At 40.2% G+C, this 18974-nt stretch overlaps 1 protein-coding gene across 1 annotated transcript; it reads left to right on the top strand.

The window, feature by feature from the left end:
* Positions 1-393: 393 nt before the first annotated feature.
* Positions 394-18381, top strand: LOC311091857 (uncharacterized protein). The gene is made up of 9 exons (XM_084127964.1): positions 394-559; positions 1364-1499; positions 2154-2257; positions 2400-2639; positions 3366-4190; positions 7248-7457; positions 12189-12352; positions 14185-14321; positions 17091-18381. The coding sequence occupies exons 1-9, from the start codon at positions 412-414 to the stop codon at positions 17239-17241; spliced, it is 2115 nt and encodes a 704-aa protein (XP_083984090.1). The 5' UTR covers positions 394-411; the 3' UTR covers positions 17242-18381.
* The last annotated feature ends 593 nt before the right edge of the window (positions 18382-18974 follow it).

Raw genomic sequence — 18974 nt, 5'->3', positions numbered from 1 at the left:
GCTTTTCTCAGTCTAGAAGGCACCAACTTCTAAAATAATTTCACATTTCTACTACATAAATTTTTCTAGTCGGCCACTGTAACTTCTGTTGGTTGCTATTCGTAATCTTACCACTAGATGCCGCTAAAGATTACACAGTGCACCTTTAACACCTGACACATGTATTTTCAGTATGAAAAAGGAATACTGGACATCTGTATGAAGTTGCTGCAGTTGAGTCCTCAATCTCAAGCGGACGCGAGGAAAGATCTTCTGAACCGCAGCAATCCGGTGTACATCAGTCGTGTGATCTCAGCTATGGTGAGGAGGATCTCCTCTTATTCTCTGCTCTCCACTCACTCTCTCCATGTGCTCATGTAGTCTCTCTGTCTTTCTCATCAGGTGAACTGTCAGGATGATAAAGGGGTGTTAATGGGGAACTGGACAGGAAACTACAGTGATGGTGTAAACCCCTCCACGTGGTTCCGCAGCGCAGATATTCTCTGGAAGTGGTCAGAAACACAATTCAGCCCTGTGAGATACGGACAGTGCTGGGTGTTCGCTGCTGTCATGTGTACAGGTGCGACCAGTATGAGTTCTTACACTACCGTTAGAACGTTTGGGGTCAGATTATTATTTAACAAAAAAGAAGAAAAAAAAAATGATGTAGCAAGGATGCATTCAATTAATTAAAAGTGGCAGTAAATACATTTATAATGTTACAAAATATTTTAGTTTCAAATAAATAGTTCTTTTGAACTATTCAGTTTCCACAAAAATGTGAAGCAGCACAACTGTTTTCAACATTGATAATAATCAGAAATGTTTCTTGAGCAGCAAATCATCATATTATAAGGATTTCTAAAGGATAATGTTACACTGAAGACTAGAGAAATAATGCTGAAAATTCAGCTTTGATCACAGGAATAAATGACATTTTAACATATTCACATAGAACAGGTATTTTAAATTGCAATAATATATCACTGATTTTACTGTATTTTTGATCAAATAAATGCTGCCTTTATGAACATAAGAGGCTTCTTTTAAAAACATAAAAAAATCTTACCGACCCCAAACTTTCGAATTTAAATTTACCCAAAAATCTCGAACCGGTATGCTGTAATTTTCTGTGAAACACAAAAGGAGATGTTAGGAAGAAAGTTCAAGCTGCTATTTTTCATACAGTGAAAATGGACGGTGATTTATACAGCCAAGCTCCAAAAGAGCCAATAGCTTTGTGTTTCTCAGATTGTGTTGAGTAAAATAATCTGTGTTTGGGCTGTGTAATTGTTATGTTTTTGGTATTCCTTTAATGGGTCACTGGTAATTGGATTAGTGCTGTAGATGATCAATATATAAAATGCATTTGTTTGTGTCACAGTAATGAGAGCCCTCGGCATTCCAACTCGAGTGGTCACCAACTTTAACTCCGCTCACGACACAAACGCGAACATGGTGATTGAGGAATATTACTCGGAGAAGGGGGAAAAGCTGTCTATCGGTCGGGATAGCGTCTGGTGAGTTATGCCTTGAAAACTAAAAAGTCTTCTCATTATAGTTATGTTGCTAAAACATTCACTACTTTTCAAAAGTCTGGGGTCGGAAATATTTTAAATGTTTTTGAAAGAAGTCTCTTCTGCTCACCAATGCTGCATTTATCTGATCAAAAATACAGTAAAAACAGTGAAATATAATTAAAATAGCTGTTTTCTATTTGATTATGTTTTTAAATGTAATTTATTCCTTTGATCAAAGCTGATTTTTCAGCATCATTACTCCAGTCTTCAGTGTCACATGATCCTTCAGAAATCATTCTAATATAATGATTTGCTGCTTCATATTTTTGTGAAAACCATGATAATTTTTTTGCAGGATTCTTTGATGAATAGAACGTTCAAAAGAAAAGCATTTATTTGGAATATAAATCTTTTTTAACATTATAAATGTCTTTACTGTCGCTTTTGATCAATTTAATGCATCCTTGCTGAATAAAAGTATTAATTTCTTCCCCTCCAAAAAACAAAACGTCTTTTATTGTGTTTCTTTAGGCTCTTCTCCTTATTAGGATGCAGTACCTTTACAAATAAACCTGAATTGACTGCAGTTGAAATTAATTGTTTAGTGTTTTTAATCTGAAAAAATGTGAGTAAAAAGTGTTTGGGCTTTTTCAGGAACTTCCATGTGTGGGTGGAGAGTTGGATGAAGAGGCCTGATCTGGATGGAGATTATGACGGCTGGCAGGTTCTTGACCCCACGCCACAAGAGACAAGCGCCGGTCAGTCAATGCTAATGCATTTAGAAAACTCAAATGCTATTTATCCCTGCATGCAGATAAGACCAATTGCTTCAAAGCATGCTGTTATTCCAGCAGGGATATGATGCTGTTGATGCTAAAACATAAACTGAATCTGTCACAGGAATATACTGCTGTGGTCCTGCTGCTGTGAAAGCCGTTCATGAGCAGAAGGTGAGCGCGCCATACGATGTGCCGTTCGTTTACGCAGAAGTCAATGCAGATTTGCGTAGAATAATCATCAGAGATGGGAAGATATTATCAACCAGTGTTGACAAAGACATAGTCGGAACCATGATCTGCACCAAACGTCCCGGAGCCATGAAAATGCAGGACATCACATCAGAATACAAAACTGAGATGGGTAAGAGAAACACTGAGAAAGAATAAGAAAAATACTTACTGTTCACTAGATTTTTATATATATATAAAAAAAAACGATTGATCCGATCCTATGAGCGGAAGTGGTAAGTCATTTTATATATCTATTTTTTAAGATGAAGTGTGTAATAAATCTACTATCAGCAGCATCAGCAAAATATAGCAAATAATAGTTGATGTTAAACAAGACTTTGAGGAAATATTTTAAAATAAACTTAACATCAACCAAAGTCTAGTTTAATAATATTTTTAGTTTTTTCTATGCTTTTTAACGAGAGATAAAAAAATAAACATATCACCAGATATCATGATGAGATTAGTTCCCTTTCAGTCGAGAAGGTCAGACGTAGACGATATCGACTGAATGGGATCACGCTAGGGAGCCTATCTTCTTCGAGCATGCTTGAACGAGCCAATGCGCGCAATGGCGACGTGAATTGCATCACGTGCTGCCCCGCGAGACGGGTATGAATACGGAAGCGGATGCATACACCATCTGTCTTTCGCTTCGGAGCCGATCGTTCTCCATGACAAAATCTCTGAAGAGTGTTGTTTTCTACAACGAGCGAGTGTGTCAGTGCTTCTTCAGGAAGTCTCTCCCTTTTTTTGAACTGCTAAACTGCTGTTCTAACAGCATCACATTTCTATTTGTGTTTGTTTGTCTGATGGCCGGTTGAGGGCGAGAAGAGTGATTGCTTCACTGGTACAGGCTGCAACATCCCTGTCAGTGTTGCAGCGATCATTCCCCTGGGTGCTCCGGCACTGGTGAGAGGTTTCTCACTTCCTGAAAAGACCAACACGGGTGCGTTTGCGTCTTTTTCAAGATGTCGGCCCAGGGTGCCGTGTGGGATGGGTGATCGGAGATCAGTGATGGAGTTTCCGCCCGGTAACCATTTCCTGTGGGCTCCTCACTCCTCTATCACACCGATACCAGTGGAGCCCCCTGTTGAGAGAACTGGTCCCTCAGTAATGAACCGACCAGATGTCTTTCTCGCGGCTGCCCCAGAGGACAGGATGCTGATCGCAGCATTGGAGGGTGAGCTGATCTTTGGAGATGATGACTTGGCTGCGTTATCCCCTTCGGGGAGAGTAACATTGCCTGAGCCAGATCCTCAGTTGTCAGCTATGCTGAAACGGGCCGCTGAGGCTGTCTGGCTCGAGTGGAACCCTCCACCGTGTCCCGCTCAGTCTCGGTTGGATGATTGGTATCTCGGGGCGGGCCGTGCTGGTTCTCAGCCCGCCGACCCAGTGCCCTTCTTTCCCGAAGTGCATGGAGAGCTTACTAGATCGTGGATGGCACCGGTGAAGGGTTACGAGGCTATTCCCCCAGTCGAGCGGTCTTTCGCGGCGCACCTGCACCCGGCAGCCGCTGCGGCCTGGGCGGGAGATCTTCGTTTCCCCCCTCAGGCCTGTGGTCGCTCGTCTGTTCTTACGGACAGAGCATACAGAGGCTGTGGGCAAGCCACTTCCTCTTTGCATGCCCTAGCGTTGCTTCAGGTCTACCAGGCCAAAGCACTCATGGACATGCACGAAGGTAGACTAGGCTGTGCGCTCACCAGTGAGCTCCGCACCGCAACTGACTTGGCTCTCCGGAGCACAAGTGTTGTGGCTTGCGCAATGGGCCTAGCAAAAAGTCAGGGAGGAAGAGGAGTAAGTCTTTCTAGTCGCCCCTTATTGGCCCGACCGGTCCTGGTTCCCCGAACTCATACTCCTCTCGACTGCCCCTCTCTGGCCCATACCTCTAAGGGAGGACCTCCTCTCTCAGGGACGGGGCACCATATGGCACCCGCGTCAAGACCACTGTAAACTCAACCTCTGTCTCCCTCCACCCTCAAAGTGTATGTTGCCTCTATTGCGCACATCACGATGCAGTGGATGGGAGATCCGTTGGAAAGCATGACCTGATCGTCAGATTCCTGAGGGGTGTAAGGAGATTAAATCTGCCTCGTCCCCCCTCTATATCCTCTTGGGACTTGTCTCTGGTGTTAACTGCACTGCAGAGACATCCCTTTAAAGCCACTGCAGGCAGCTGAGTTAAAAGTCCTGTCTTTGAAAACAGTTCTCCTGCTCGCTTTGACCTCCATCAAGAGGGTAGGGGACCTGCATTCATTTTCCGTTGACGAATCGTGCCTGGAGTTCGGGACGGCTAATCATGTTGTACTGAGACCCCGGCCTGGATACGTGCCCAAGGTTCCTACCACTCCCTTTCGGGACCAAGTGGTGAACCTGCAAGCGCTGCCCCCGGAGGAGGCAGACCAAGCCCTGGCTTTTCTCTGTCCAGTCCGTTCCCTACGGATATATGTTGACAGAACACAAAGCCCCAGGACCTCAGATCAGCTCTTCATCTGTTATGGAGGCCAGCAGAAGGGAAAGGCTGTCTCAAAGCAGAGTTTGGCCCACTGGATAGTGGATGCCATCAATTTGGCATACGAGTCCCAAGGTGTACCTTGTCCCCTGGGATTGCGAGCTCACTCCACTCGGAGTGTAGCCACCTCCTGGGCGTTGGCGCAAGGTGCCTCGCTTACAGATGTTTGTAGAGCTGCGGGCTGGGCGACACCTAACACGTTTGCTAGATTCTATTGCCTACTTGTTGAGCCGGTTGCTTCCCGTATGCTCTCTTCACATAGAAGCCAGTCAACACCGTAAGCCCCGCTCGATGTGTCGGCTTGCTGCGCCATTCCCCTCCTATGGACTGGATACGTGCGCCATCTTGCTCCAGTTGAGTTCCCCTTTGGCAGAACCCTGTTGAGCTCCTCCATACCCCCTGTGGCTCAGACGTGGCGGAGCGTCCGATGCTAGGCCTACACCTCGTATGCGTTGGTGGAACTTGTGTTAGGCTGGGTCCATATTTTGTGATCCCTACGGCGATCCCATGTGTATTTTTCCACGTTACGGCTCCCTGCGGTGAGCCTGTGTCTTTTCCATATGTTGTGCTGCCCGACATTTCGCCCAGTCCATATGTGTATCTCTCACGATTCCCCCCTTCGGGCTGGATGTGGCTTCCGTAGCGTCCCTTCCTTCCATCGACAGGGCACGCTTTCCCAGTGTTATCCAAGTCTACTGAGCAGGTCTTGCGGAACAGCCGTGACTTCCCTGGCCTAAGCGCTGTCCTATCACCGCCTCAAGATCTGGGAGGTTCAGCAGGCTTTTGTCTAGGCACTGGAAGGTGGCAGCTCTAGTGGCGTTTTCCAGGTTTACATCTGACGTTTTCGACTGAAAGGGAATGTCCTGGTTGCGTATGCAACCCACCGTAGTCCCTTTGCCACTATAGCTAGACCACCGCTGACTCCGAGTTGCGCTCGGCTCCTCAGCGAAAAACAGATGGTGCTTGCATCCGCTTTTGTATTTATACCCGTCTCGCGGGGAGGAGCGTGTGATGCAATTCACGTCGCCATTGCGCACATTGGCTCATTCAAGCATGCTCGAAGAAGATAGGCTCCCTAGCGTGATCCCCTTCAGTCGACGTCGTCTACGTCCTCCGTTCCCTACTTCAGGGAACGGTAGGTTGCATATCCAACCCGGACGTTTTTCTTACTCTCTGAATACAATTGTGTATGCTCACACCAATATTAAATATATATATATTTATCCTCATATTTTGATGTTTTATCTACGTATACAATTGTGGTATTTTTATTTTCATATTTATTATTTATTATATTTAAATATATTTTTGTAATATTCTCTTCCAGCTCAAGGTTTTGGATGTGGTACTGAAAGATCCGGTAGGTTTTAGCATTTGGCTTTTCTTCCCACATTAATACTGCTTTTTGATTGTTTAATATAACAAGTGATTATACATGTCTTTTCATGCAGTTCCTCAGGGCATTAATAGATATCAAGATGAGAAAAGTATGTCTTACTCTCTGAACACAATTGTATATGCTCACACCAAGATAAATATAAATAATAACAAAAAGAAATAAATGCAAAAAATATACATATAAATAAAAGAAATATACAAAAGTAATCACAATTATAATAATAATAAACCAAAAGTGATGTTGAGTCTATAGGAAAATTGACAGCCCTTTATTTAAATTGGAATACAAATTTGTTAAAGATTTTGTTAGCATATATTGCGTTGTTGTGCTTGGAGTCCAGTTTTATTTGGGACAGTAACGCAATGAAACATGCCAAATTCTGCAGCCATAAGTTTTGGCCAGGCTGTCAAAGAAAACAATTATAAACACATGCACAAAACAAGAGAGAACCAACAAAATATTAATAACTGGTTATGTTGTAGTCAATGCATGCTTTTTCCCGTCTCAGCCTTTTGTTTTCTATGCATTTTTCTGAATAGAAATCTAAAACTGTAGCTGTAGTTTGACTTTTTTCATATTTTGATGTTTTAATCAAGCTTGTAGGGTCGTTATCTAAGTATGCAGTTTTATGCAGATATTTATTTTTTATATTGATATATTTTTTGTAATTCATCTTCATTTTAAAAATACTCTCTTCCAGCTCGAAGTGGTGAAGGTGCTAATGAAAGAGGCGATACGTTTTCGCATTTGGTTTTTCTTCCCACATTAATAATGCTCTTTAATTGTTTGAGTGATATAACAGTGATTTTTCATGTCTTTTTATGCAGTTCTTCAGAGCGTTGGAGTTTGTCTCCAGCTTCCGGAAACACCTGCAGTAGTCGGAGAAAACCTTTATTTCAACGTCATAATCACTAACAACATGGCAATTCCAAAACTGCTGAGAAAATACGTGAACGCTCAGACAAAAGAGTACAACCGCGATCCCACTGGAACCTTCTGGGAGACTTATGATGATCTGACAATCGGCCCGAATGAAAGTAAGAATTCTGCAACCGATATTAAAATGCTTAAAGTCCGCGTGAACCGGAAGTTGCAAACGACTTTTCTCCAGTGCTGTGACGTATTTCCCAGTGAAAAGGAATATTGAACAGAGGGCAGGGTTTTACTCTAGCGCTCCTCTCCATCTCTTGCTCATTACAGACTAACGATTTGACCAGTAGCAGTTTTAACATTAAGTGACATGGCATCTGACGCACAGAAGCCAATGGCACATGTCACTATGCGTATTGGCACATCCGGTGGCACATCCGGTCTTCATTGGCATGTGCCAGTGGATAGTGGCATGTGTCACTGCACTGACATCGCAACACACTGACACTGACATGTCACCTGACTGACACCGAGTCGCGGAACATGTCACCGTGTTGCGACACCTCCAGTAGTGACTGACAGATTAATCGAACACCTATAGCCTACTGACATAATTGTGGCACAAAATCCTAAATAAATAGCCTAATTTTGTGATTTTTAAAATATCAATTAAACGAATTCAAACGTGTTATTTGTGTCAGTGTCACGTCTGTAGGCTATTTGATTGGTATGTGCCACTGAATGTTTTGTAATACCAGTGCTACTTTATGTTGTTTATCTCGCAAAGTCACAAACTGCCCATTCTAGGAAAGACACGAAATAAATCTGTCATGGGTCACTACGAATACAGTCGCGTCCGTTACTGTAAACCTTTATTTTTGCGTGATGCTGCACAGACGCACGCCAGTAGGTGTCAGTATAAGTGAGTGTAACAGTGGCCAGCGTAAGATTCTCATCTGTGGCTTTAATATTTCAAGTCCTTCCAAAAAGTGTAAAAAAATTAATTATTAAAAATCATTTGTTTGTTAGGCTATGTAGGCCTATCTGAAAAGGAGTATACCAAGCTACTAGCAATATTCTTTATTTATACAAGTGCAAAAAAGTGCTCAGTGCATTTTAAAAATTCAACAAACAGGACCTACCTCAGTACCTTTAATATTTCAAAAATAATTTTATTCAATAATTTTATTGGAATTATTCAATAAATAAAATATTTTTTTGTTGTACAAATTAACTATGTGCATATGTTACATAATCTACATTATACTCCGGCAGACAGCTGCAGGTGTCACTACTGGAGGTGCCACAACATAAAGAGACATGTCAGTTTTAGTGACACAGGCCAACTGGCATATACTGTACCAGTGGTATTGGCATGTGTCACTAAAACGTGATATGTGCCAATGGATTGCGTCATATGCCACTTGCATAACAATTTGCTTTATGCTGTCAAAAAATATGATTTATAACATCGCTAAGGTAATGTGTAGCCTACAACATACATAATTCGATACAATTATTTTTTTTAAATATTAAAGCCACAAATGAGAATCTTGCGCTGGCCACTGTTACACTCACTTATACTGACACCTACTGGCGTGCGTCTGTGCAGCATCACGCAAAAATAAAGGTTTACAGTAACGGACGCGACTGTATTCGTAGTGACCCATGACAGATTTATTTCGTGTCTTTCCTAGAATGGGCAGTTTGTGACTTTGCGAGATAAACAACATAAAGTAGCACTGGTATTACAAAACATTCAGTGGCACATACCAATCAAATAGCCTACAGAACGTGACACTGACACAAATAACACGTTTGAATTCGTTTAATTGATATTTTAAAAATCACAAAATTAGGCTATTTATTTAGGATTTTGTGCCACAATTATGTCAGTAGGCTATAGGTGTTTGATTAATCTGTCAGTCACTACTGGAGGTGTCGCAACACGGTGACATGTTCCGCGACTCGGTGTCAGTCAGGTGACATGTCAGTGTCAGTGTGTTGCGATGTCAGTGCAGTGACACATGTCACTATCCACCACTGGCACATGCCAATAATGTCAGTGACACATGCCACTATCCACTGGCACATGCCAATGAAGACCGGATGTGCCACCGGATGTGCCAATACGCATAGTGACATGTGCCATTGGCTTCTGTGCGTCACATGCCATGTCACTTAATGTTAATACCGCCTCTCGATTTGAGAGTAAGCGTTTCCCAAACCAAGCCGTCAAACCTACGTCATCAGAGAAGGAACGCCATTCCAGACCGGAAGTAATTTTTCAGATTTCCCTCAGAGAGTCTTCGTTTAGCAGTCACACTCAGTGCCTTCCCGGTCAGAAGTGACCGGACACCTAAAAATGAAACTTCCTCCATCCCAGTAAAAAACAATGCAATTTATTTTTGTTCTATAATATTTATTCTTTTTAATTTAGTATTTTGAGACAATTTGATTGAACTTATTAATATTTATGCAATATTTATAGTCCATTTTTTGCCATTGAAAATAATGTTTTTTTTTTTAATTATTATTATTTTTTATTTATTTTTTTCTATGCGGTATTTTCGGTTAAAATAGAGACTAGGCTTTCAGAAAAAAAATAAAAATAAAAAAAATAAATCAATTTATTAAACATAAAATTAAATAAATCATGTTATTGCATGGGTTTACCACTAGATGCCTGTAATAGCTCTAAATGGAGATGCTTGTGTATTCTAGTTGTTTTTGGACCAAATTACTTACTTTTAAGATGTGGATTGATTGTATTTTTTTAGAAATTCTCAAATAATACTTTTTGCCAAGGTTTATAACATTTTATTAATTATTATTTTAATAATTTTAATAATTATTATATTAATTATATATTTATATATTAATTATAATTATTAATTATGTTATGTTTTTCACTCTTGATGTTTTAGAGTTTCACCCCTTCATTGCTGAGCACTTTTTTTCTGCATCGTGGCCGATTTGTAGCGAATTTTTGTGTTTTTGTCAATTTCCCATTCATTTCCTATGGGGACATTTTTGACCGAAGACCATGAGTGTGACTATTTTTTTTACGACCACTTAGCATGCTCGGATCATGACCTCAATTTTTTTCTGTGTTCACATACCTAATGCCAGAAAAGTCACCACGTTTCGTAACATTCCAATGAAGCTGTGATTTTTAAAAATTCAAAACAGATTTTTTGTAATCTGAATTTATTGGTGTGTATGTGTATAAAAGTGTGTTTCTATGTGTGTGTGTGGGGGTGGGGGTGAATTTTTTGCACTCTTGATGTTGTAGAGTGTCACCCCTTTACTGCGGTGTACTTTTTTTTAGAATCGTGGCCGATTTGTAGATTGTACAGACAAAAATTCAGAGAATTTTTGTGTTTTTGTAAATTTCCCATTCATTTCCTATGGGTCGGTCATTTTTGACCGAAGGCACTGAGTGTGACTATTTTTTTTACGACCACTTAGCATGCTCGGATCATGACCTCAATTTTTTTTTGCATACATATACCTAATGCCATAAAAGTCACCAAGTATCATAACCTTCCGATGAAGCTGTGATTTTTTAAAATTCAAAACAGAAAATTTTTCGGTCAGAAGTGACCGAAGACTCTCTGAGGGTTAAAGATTATGACGGCAAACAATTTTTTTCTGTGTTTGAACTTGCACGGATTAATTGTTCACCACAAGACTAGTAATATGCGCTAACAAAGTAAATAGAATTGGCAGAAATATAATATCACGATTGAAATAATCGTAATAATTTACATTATATTACATTACATTCAATTATTAAATTACATTTGAAATTGAAAAAAAAAACATGTTTTTTTTTCATGTTCATCTTTCTTTAGTGTGTAATGTTGCAAGGCACAAAGTCCCTCCAGCGGGAGTTCTTCTCTATATCAGTGTCAGTGTTTCTGAACTCCTGAAACGCCTCCATTGTAGTCTTGAGTTTCTTCCGGGAATGAACACGTCACAATATTCCTCATTTAAATAATTAATTTGCAGAATAAAGGGGCGGGGCCTGGCTGAGTTAGTTAGTAGTGTGTTGAAACTGGTGGTTATGGTAAGAGCGGGACATTTCCCAAACACGTTTAAAGCACTCGACCAATCACAACACACTGATCCAGCCGACCAATCAGAGCACAGTGTGCTTTTCAGAAGGAGGGGCTTCAAAGAGACAGGAACCATAGATATCATATATAAAGGCTAGATGTCTCGTGCGCGCTGCTGGCCAATGGAGGTCGACGTCCGCACGTGGCAGCCATCTTGCCACAGTGTGCTCGCTCACTCGTTTAATGGCGCATGTACTTTTAAATAACCATAACTTGCTCAATTTTCCACCGATTTTCAAACGGTTTGGTTTGTTATAAACGTCAGAGATGTAGTTATGACACTGCATACATACACTGCATACATATGAATAATTATAACATACATGTTCAAGCATTCGGAATTATAGCCACATTAATAACGTTTGTAAGAAACCAAACCGTTTGTAAATCCGTCAAGATTTCAGCGAGATAAGAGGATTTGTGTGCGTGCTGATCACTCACCTTAATGCACAGCTTCACTGTGACAAGATGGCCGCCGGTGATGCTGGAAGTGACTGCACCATAAGACATCTAGCGTTTATATATGATATCTATGACAGGAACTAACAGACTGAACTACCAGCGTTACTGACAGACTGGGAAGAATGACATAAAGTCACCTTTATTTATATAGCGCTTTATATGATTCAGATATTTTCAAAGCAGCTTTACAGTGATAAAAGGAAAATAATTTAATGATGTGAACAGAGGTAATTTCGGCTGTAAAGTATGTGTTGAAATGATTCATTAGGAATTGCGCAATCAACTCCATGATTCATGTCTGTTGTACTCCACCAGCTGTGACTGTAGAACACGAGATCTCCTTCAACGAGTACATGCTGAATGAGGCTATGGAGGATTGCCTGGTTAACCTGGCTGTGGTTATAGAGGATGTGAAGTCTCAGGAGAGAGTGCTGGCTTCAGAAGAGGTTAACATCAGCAGCCCTGCACTCAATATACAGGTAATGGTGGCCCATCATAGACATTATATATATATATATATATATATATATATATATATATATATATATATATATGCACACCGATATGAACATTTTTATCCGTGACCGATAACCGCTAATTTTTTATATTTCTAAGCCGATAACCAGTATATTGGTACTCCCAAAATGAATGGGAGTCTATGGTGCTAGACGGCTAAATTTGTCTCTTTTACCCGATTGCCGTTGAGAAATCTTTGATTTGATTATAGGTTTTGCATGGGTTATAGGTCGAAAGTTGAATGAACGAGTACTTATGTCCTTTTGATTTCTTACAGGTTGAGTTGTTGTTGCCCTTAACATGCTAGCATTTTGCTAATGAACGCTGATTGGTCAGTGAAGGACTGATTACGACCAGAAATACCGCTTGATGGCATCGTGTGTGTGTGTGTGTGTGTGTGTGTGTGTGTGTGTGTGTGTGTGTGTATTTTCGGCGTGGTCTTTTAAAACAACAAAACAAAAACTCTTCTAGCACGTGTATTCACCTGTGTCCGCTGTGTTGTCGATGCCTCGAGAGAAAAGAAAGTGCAGAGCGCGAAAGCACCAAAGTGACTGAAGGATTGCCGTAAAGCAGTATCTCTGGTCGTACGATGTGTATAACGTCATTGACATTTTAAAAGACTTTTTAAAGCAAATAAGTGACTCTAAAAAATCTAACACCCAGCAATGTGTAATTTTTATGCATCTCATTTTGAATACAACATTCAAATTACTAGACAAAAAATTATATCCTGAGAAAAGTGGATTTTGAGGGGTATAGCGCCATAGACCTCCATTCATCCTGCACTCGTCCTGTGAGCGCCCTCATATGGAGCCAGAGTGGAACTGCAACCAGTTCAGAAGCCGGAAGTGTACTGAGAGTGGAAGTTCTCCCCTTATTAGACATTCTCTGGTAATACACAGCACTAAGAGATCCAGTAAAGAAATCATTTGAATTCGCCACTGAAGTAATAACATCGCTGCTGAGATCTAGTGAGAAACATTCACATTCCTCCAATATTAACGGATCAAACAGCGCTGACATGGAAACCAGGAGAAACATTGTGCCATGAATGAACTAGTTATAGGCTTTAAGTCCACAGATCAGCAACATTCACCATGGATTTACTGTAGTAACACTAACTGTAACTATGAAAGTTTGGCAGGAATAGTACAATGCTTTCAGGTACGTCGGTTTTATTTCGACATTATGAATAAAATTGCTTCCCTCAGATGTTAATCTGAAATAAAATAAACCTTTGTTTATAACTACTACAATGTTAGGCTACATTCATTTATATATATATATATATATATAAAGGAGCTGTTTTTGTTTTATATGCTCCTAAGAAGAGTCAAGTATAGCTCCATCATTGCTCAAAGTAAAAATGATCATACTTTATGATGTTAGTTTTAATTAAAAAAATAAAAAAATCAAGGAAATTTCTCTGGCATTTCTTTCTTTTTGCTGTATCGAGAACGTACCAAACCGTGACACCAGTGTATCATATCGAACCGAACCGTGAATTTTGTGAACCGTTACACCCCTAATATATATGTATATATTGAGCTCCTTTCATGGGCAAAAAAAGAGCCTCATTAAACAATGGGTTGCAAATGCAGTTTCATGTTGACTTTAAGAAACAACACAATATCTGTTTTGTGACTAAATTAAAGTGTTTTCAGATTATTTTTTGTAAACACGTGCATCACTCCAAGATCATAGGATATTATAAAAATAGATTTTTGGCATAATTGAATTCACAAGTAATAAAAGAAATAAAGCAATTTAATAAGAAATCTGTGTTTTCTTCCAGATTCAGAACGAGTCCTCGGTCATCATTAACACACAGCAAGTTGCAACGGTAACCTTTACCAACCCGTTCAACGTTGCAGTGAGCGGTGACCTCATCGTAATGGGTTCAGGACTCTTGGAGGAGAAGGTTCAGATGACGTACGTGAAGTGTTTCATTTCAGTTTTTAGAGCGATCGATCACCAAATAAATGCACAAAAATAACCATGTAATTCAGTTAAATTACTGTTTTAATTTACAAACCCCTGTCTGCCATTGGTCATCCAAACAGATAGCTCCGCCCCAAACACACACCATTGGTTGATACAGTGTGTTGGGCTGATGCTCAAACTAAATTGTAAAAATTTACCATGGTGACCATAATACCATAGTGACTTTACTTAGATAAATAATACAATAGTAATCATTTAAAAAGTAATTAAAATTACAGAAACATTCTTACACTGTTTAAAAAAAGATCCCATATTCATCCATTTTGATTTAACAGTCACTGTGTATAGAAACTTTGGTATTTTAGCACACACATGATTCCCATGGTAAATGTAGCTCACATAATAATAATAAGTTTATTTTATATAGCGCCTTTCTCAAACCCAAGGTCGCTTTACATAGTAGGAAGGCAAGGAAACACAACAACAAACAACCAAAACAATACAACAAAGACAAGTTATCTGTAAGAAGCTATGAGTTGGGTGTGGAGAAGTGATCATTAAACAAAAAGGTCTTGAGATGTGCTTTAAAGAAGGGAAGAGAAGGACAGTCACGAAGAGGTTGTGGGAGGCGGTTCCAGAGTTTGGGGGCCAAGGCACTGAAGGACCTGCTGCCACCCAGGGTGGAGAGTCTGGAGCGGGGGATAGCCAAGAGATTTTGGTCAGAGGGTCAGGAGGTCGCGGATATAGGGGGGAGCAAGGTTGTGGAGGGCTTTGAAGGTGAGTGGTGTACTTTGTATTTGATCCGGGACGGAACTGGTAGCCAGTGGAGTTGGTGGAGAATGGGGGTGATGTGTGCTGATCGTCTGGTATGGGTGAGGAGCCTGGCTGTCGAGTTTTGAATATATTGTAGCCTTTGAAGTGATTTAGCGGGGAGACCAAGGAAAAGTGAGTTGCAGTAGTCTAGACGGGGCATAACGAAGGAGTTAACCAAAGTCTGTGCATCACTAACAGAGAGGAAGGGTTGGAGGCGGGCAATGTTACGGAGGTGAAAGAAGGCAGTCTTAGTGAGTGATTTGATATGAGGATCAAAGCTAAGGGTGGAGTCAAGCAGAATGCCAAGGTTTTTAACAACAGGGGTAGGGTGGACAGGTGAACCATCAATGTTGAGAGTGAGACTGGGAGATTTGGAGAGGATGCTTTTAGGGCCAATCAGCAGAATTTCGGTTTTATCTGTGCTGAGTTTGAGAAAATTGTTTTGCATCCATAATTTTAAGTCAGAGAGGCAGTCAGTGAGGGAGCATGGTGGTGGGTCAGAGGGAGAGGGAGTGGTAAGATAGAGTTGGATGTCATCTGCATAACAGGGGAAGTTAAGACCGTGGCTGCGTATAATCTGGCCAATAGGGAGGATGTATATGAGAAAGAGGAGGGGCCCAAGTACAGAACCCTGGGGGATGCCAAGTAAGACATGTTCCTGGATCAACATATTTTGTTGATCCTGGATTAACATTCCTGCCCCAAAATTTAGTCCTAACCCTGTCCCTACCCCTAAACCTAACCCTACCCAAACTTTTCCCTAAAATCTGAGGGAAATGACAGGTGAATAACACTGATGTTGAAGCACCTCACCCTGGTTTTAAGCCTAAACTTGACATAAACTGTAAACTTGTTCCTCAAATCTGATTGGTTGATTGGAAAGTTGTTACAGGATCAACAAAGATGTTGATCCAGGAACATGTGGTACTTGGTAAAATCACGTTCACCTGGAAGACTGATGTGGACCAAGTGTTACAAACTGCTTTCTGTTGGAGAGGTATGACTGGAACCAATTGAGGACTGTGCCAGACCACCAATAGCAGACAGACGGGCGATTAGAACATTGTGGTTGATGGTATCGAAAGCAGCACTAAGGTCAAGGAGGATGGGAATTAAGTGAACCAGAGTCAGCAGACTGGAGGAGGTTGTTAACTATGCGTAGAAGGGCAGTCGCTGTACTGTGACATGAACGGAAGCCAGATTGAAAAGGCTCATACAGGTCATGGATATTAAGAAAGGTGTGTAGTTGTGAGGCCACCACTCTTTCCAGTACCTTGGCCAGGAAGGGGAGGTTGGAGATAGGGCGGCAGTTTAATAGTGATGTTGGGTCGCAGTCCGGTTTTTTGAGAATGGGTGTGACTGCAGTAGTCTTGAGGGCAGCAGGCACAACACCAGAGTTGAGGCAGGTGTTTACAATCAGTGCAATGGGTTCAGATAAGGATGAAATACCTGACTCTGAAGGGTGTCCAACAGTCTAGATACAGTAATATCTGTAAAGTGGGTGGGGTTGTTCCTGACATTTGTGACATCTTTATCTTGTTTATCTTTGACATCAGTTTCACTGCAGCTGTGTCTATTAAAAGTGTCACTGGTTATTTCAATTTTTCTGTGTGTATTGTGTAATCATATCCATAACACAGAAACTTTAGTGTACATTAATCTGTGTGTTAAACCTGCAGATTTGCCCGATTATATAATATAAACTCTTAGACTTAAAGTAGTGGACCAACAGAATTAAAGTGAATCTAACTTAAATGTAAGTTAAATCAAAATTATGCTTTAAATGCTAGTTTAAGTTTGCTGCAACAGAATTATTATATAAGCCTTGATTTAATCTAGATTTAAGATGAATCGTTGTTTTTTTGTGTAAATCACTAACCCTAAACATGAGCAGTAGTAATAGTGATTTCCCTGTTTTGAAATGTCCTGTTCTTTATATCTCAGGCTTACGATCCAGCCTCAAGAAACCATGAGGAGGACCATCCGTTTCATTCCCAGGATGACAGGAGCCAAGATGCTTTACGCTAGTTTAGTGTTGACCGCTCAGTCCACCATCCTCCGTGGATTCAAGACCGTCACTGTTCAAGCAGCTTAGAGGGAAACACCTTTTAGGGCTGAATGATTTTGGAAAATAATCTAATTGCGATTTTGTTTTATCAATATTGCGATTTAATATACGATTATTTTTAAGCTCTTTATCTTTGCTATTATTCAACAAAAACAAGCAATAAATCATTGTAAAATAGGGATGGGAATCTTCATGGCACCTCATATATATTTTTTTCTTAATTAATTAATCTTATTAATAAAACTTAAAATATTTAATTACATATGTAATTATAAGTAGGCCTACTTTTAAAAATAATCACACATTAAACTAAATTAATTCAATTACATGTTAGCCTAATCATTTTAACTAATATAGCTTCAAAACCAGAGCCGGACAGTAACGGAGTACATTTACTTGAGTACAGTACTTAAGTACAATTTTGAGGGATCTGTACTTTACTCGAGTATCATTTTTGGGGAGTACTCATAACTTTACTCAAGTACATTTGAGAGGCAAATATTGTACTCTTTACTCCACTACATTTCTATCCATAACCGTGAGTACCCGTTACTTCTTATAAAAAAATTAAAAAAAGGAAAAAAGAAAAACCTCGGAAACCCTCAATTTGTTGGTTCCCTCTCAAACGTGATTGGATTGTGCAGGCGCCACTGATTGGGACAGCCTATCAGCAATCACCTTCAGCTTAGACGGAGTCGCTCACAGCCGCATGCTCAAACGCTCTTCGCAAAGCGGAGCGCGCGTGAGTATTTGAAATTGAAAGCAGCTTCTGTCGGTGATTTTCATATTTTTTATATAGGCCTATAAGCCAACTGCATTACAAAAGACATATGATGCCTTCGTAGAGCATTTGTAAGTAAAATACCGGCGGGCGAGCCGCGCACTAAAAGTAACATCAAGCAAACCGCGCGTAGGCCTATCTCATATCTCATATCTTGTGTAGGCTATCTCATATCTTGTGTATCTCATATCTTGTGCGTATCTTATATTTAAATGCAATTAATAGTTCTGAACACTCAACATGAAATACTTAGCTAGTGGCTTGAAGCACCTAGAAGAAATTATTGCTTTCTAATTCTTTCAGTGTAATTGAATCACTCTGAATTGTGTGTGCCGAGTTTATATTGCAAAAAGCCTGAAAATAAAGTTTTTTTCATTATATGTCCATGCATTATGCTTGTTTGCAATCTGTCCACATGCATTTGCCACCAGAGGGCTGAATAGTGAAGCCATTCACACCGGAGACTCTCAGGTTCAGTGAGTGCACACTTACTGCAGTGAAAACATCTCAAACACTGGCATGTTGAAACACATTACAGTTATTTTAGAAAAAGGCTGACAATGTATCACTGAAGAATATGAGCATTAAATAAAAAAGACCACAGACTACACAAGTCCTTCTTTAACTTGAGGTAGTTTTGTGTCCCTTCATGGTTGGATTTTTAGTAACATATTTTGACTTATTTTTGTTGCATGTCCTGGAAACGTTCGACAGTGCATTCATCCTTTTTTTTTTTTTTTTTTCTTCTATTTTTATGCATATATTCAATTTTCCCCACCATTGTCTTGGACGATGTTAAAATATAACAGAACTAAAAGCCATAAAACATGGGTATATATATATATATATATATATAATATATTATATATATATATAGATGGTAGGCTACAATGCCAGATCATCGAGGTGGAGGACTCTGCCTTTTGGTACTTGAATCCACATACTCTGGTTGAGCAGGTTGACACAGATGGCAGTGTCA

This window comes from Abramis brama (assembly GCF_963993115.1).
Source record: "Abramis brama genome assembly, chromosome: 11".
Classification (NCBI taxonomy): Eukaryota; Metazoa; Chordata; class Actinopteri; order Cypriniformes; family Leuciscidae; genus Abramis; species Abramis brama.
This window is presented reverse-complemented; position numbering and strand designations above follow the sequence as displayed.

Excerpts from the sequence above, each read along its gene's own strand:
- LOC311091857 (XM_084127964.1), top strand. The coding sequence starts at position 412 with ATGGGGAACTGGACAGGAAACTACAGTGATGGTGTAAACCCCTCCACG. Across the intron at positions 1,500-2,153 it reads ATCGGTCGGGATAGCGTCTG|GAACTTCCATGTGTGGGTGG; the intron begins GTGAGTTATGCC and ends GGGCTTTTTCAG. Across the intron at positions 7,458-12,188 it reads GACAATCGGCCCGAATGAAA|CTGTGACTGTAGAACACGAG; the intron begins GTAAGAATTCTG and ends GTACTCCACCAG.